Genomic DNA, 2,584 nt, shown 5'->3' with positions numbered 1-2,584 from the left:
GTTAATATGATGGCTGACTACTGTTGGTCATTAAAACGAGATCAAGTTTCAAAGGGAACTAAACGGAAGCGACACCCACTCCGTAGATCTTTTGAAAAAAAGGAGTCCGATATTGTCGAATAAAATCGTGAGAGGCGAGGGGACTCACGCTAATCTAGCACCCAAACGTGAGAGGCAAGGGGAACTCACGCTAATGCAGCACCCCGATTTAGAAAGACGAAGGGACTCATGCTAATATAGCACCATAACGTGAGAGGCAAGGGGACTCATGCTAATCCAGCACCCCAAAGGGAACAGAATTTACTACGTCCACGCCGTTGTTCCTGGGTAATGCTGAAAGTAAATAAAACTTGTTCCAAAAAAAGTGTTTTATTTTTCTTAGATCCTACAATTTCAGGCAAGGGGAATCATGCTCATGAAACACCTAGATGGGACTATTGGAACCCCAGATTCAGATTAAGCGACCCAAAAGATATAAAGATATGATTGTAAAGTCGGCCGGACATGAAAATCTTTTAATTTTATACAAAATATACAAGAAAAAACGCTGTTTTCGTCATTTTTACGTCTCTTTTTGCATTTTTTGGGAAACTATGACCGGATTGGGTTATTTGAACCCCGGATTCAGATTCAGTGACCCAAAAGACATATAGAGATGGTTGTAAAGTTGACCGGACATGAAAATCTTTTGTTTTTATACAAAATATACACGAAAAAACGCTGTTTTCGTCGTTTTTTACGTCTCTTTTTGCATTTTTTGGGAAACTATGACCTGATTGGGTTGTTTGGACCCCGGATTCGAAATCAGCGACTCCAAAAACATATAGATATGGTAGTGTAGTCTACCGGACAGACCACTTTTTTTTGTGTGTCTGTGTTATTTATATACCAGAGCTGCATATTTTCTATACAGCCATCGTTTGGCGAGTGTGAACAACGCAAAATCTACACATTATATTTTAAAATCGATGTCCAATAACTTTTATTATGAGTACGGGATCTCAATTTATTTATTTCTTTAGTTGGAGAAAAGCATACATTTCAGTCTGAGTTTCATTTTGATACAAACTTAAGGCATTATTTTTAAATCAATACACGCTTGCTCTTCCAAATCCAAGGATTCCGGTGTATCACTTGGACTGATTAAATCTCCGTCGAAGTATAGTTTAAGTTTGAAGTCCGGAACATTTAATTGCGTGGCACACTGAAGAATAGCAATCTTAAAGGGGTGAGTTTTCCGCAAGCTGACAACGATAGCTTCTTTCTGAGAATGTTGAACTTTTATTTGACAGATGTCCTGGTCAGAAACATTGGCTGCTCTACTCCGATCATCAACATATTTTGTGTCCATCACGCCTCCTTCTAATAAAATTATTATTGAAAATAAAATGTGTATATAAGTAATCATACAAATTTTAAGCAGTATAAGCACCTAATGCTTCTGAAGCGCCACTATATTCAGGAATTCAGAAACTTCAAGGAATTTTCATGCTTTGTACTATGAGGAAACAGTTGACAAATGCATAACTACTTCATTGAAAGTTACAGCAGAATGTGAATTTAAAAGAATACAAAGCATTAAATGCCAATTAGGAAAGTTTCCAACATATTCATAACAAATAAAGGCGAAATAAAATAAATACAGGGAATTCCAGTGAACATAGCTGAAGTTAATTTAACTATTCATAATAATTCTAAACAAATTAGAAACATGGGTACCTCTGAATTCAATAAAAAGGAACACATAATTATGATCGAAGAAAAAACCATACTAGTTTATCAGAATATCTACATAATGTGCTGAGTAGGAACATGTCCTCGAAACTCTAAAATTTAAAAGAATATATATCAGCTTTGCATAGAACTTGTATTTTAAGGTCACTGAGGTTAAGGGAGCGGAAGCAAAATACTGTAAAATGAGACTGAACGGCGCATTTAGAGGAAAACTGCGCACCAACGTGGTCTACGGGGCGTAGACCATACTATCGGTGGCTCAAAAGGCGAAGATTCAAAGGTTCTAGAACCTGTTTCTAATATTTGTCTCTAGAATTAGTAAATTCAGCCACATTAATCCGTGAGTAGAACATTTTGCATGATCAAAAATGGATAAACGGTGTCATGCCCATCTTTGTCCCTCACCTTCAGAGTGTTAGTTACTATTATACTTAATTATCTTTTAGAATCGCTTGTCTCTCTGGAATATCGTCGAAAGATTAAATCAGTATATACGCGGAAATGTAAAAGAATTTATGCCGCCACAATTCAAACTGCTAAGCGTCATTTTCGCAAATGGCCTCATGACTTTTAAACCAATTTCGAAACATGTTGGACTTGCAAACCATCTCAGAATTAAAACCTGAGACGCCCTAAATACTACGATAAGAAAGCTAATTCAAGTTAAAGATAAGTCATAATAATTAGCAAAGATTATTCATGTATATTCTTTTCTACACACTTAAAACTCATCTGTGATTAACTGAATTCTTCTTTCATGGTATATTATCTTCACTCATTGTATTTGTATACAATAAAATACACCAATTTTATTTTGTGAGTGGATTGGAACATAAGATTAAAAATGATA

At 35.6% G+C, this 2,584-nt stretch overlaps 1 protein-coding gene across 6 annotated transcripts in view; it reads right to left on the bottom strand.

Moving 5' to 3' along the window:
* The window catches only part of LOC117180242 (uncharacterized protein CG4449), a 555,967-nt gene that overhangs the window by 174,687 nt on the left and 378,696 nt on the right, over positions 1 to 2,584 (bottom strand). Inside the window, exon 7 of one of the 6 annotated variants that reach the window (XM_033372632.1) lies at positions 993 to 1,362. The exons of 4 other annotated variants lie outside the window; for them this stretch is intronic. In XM_033372632.1, the coding sequence (XP_033228523.1) occupies positions 1,070 to 1,362 (293 nt within the window). In that variant the 3' untranslated portion in view covers positions 993 to 1,069. Of the gene's footprint in view, positions 1 to 992; positions 1,363 to 2,584 lie in introns of those variants that run through there. One more of the 6 variants, XM_033372633.1, reaches the window with a different exon arrangement.

This window comes from Belonocnema kinseyi, chromosome 9, assembly GCF_010883055.1.
Source record: "Belonocnema kinseyi isolate 2016_QV_RU_SX_M_011 chromosome 9, B_treatae_v1, whole genome shotgun sequence".
Taxonomy (NCBI): domain Eukaryota; kingdom Metazoa; phylum Arthropoda; class Insecta; order Hymenoptera; family Cynipidae; genus Belonocnema; species Belonocnema kinseyi.
Note: the sequence above shows the minus strand (reverse complement) of the source record. Positions and strands in the feature narration are given on the sequence as shown.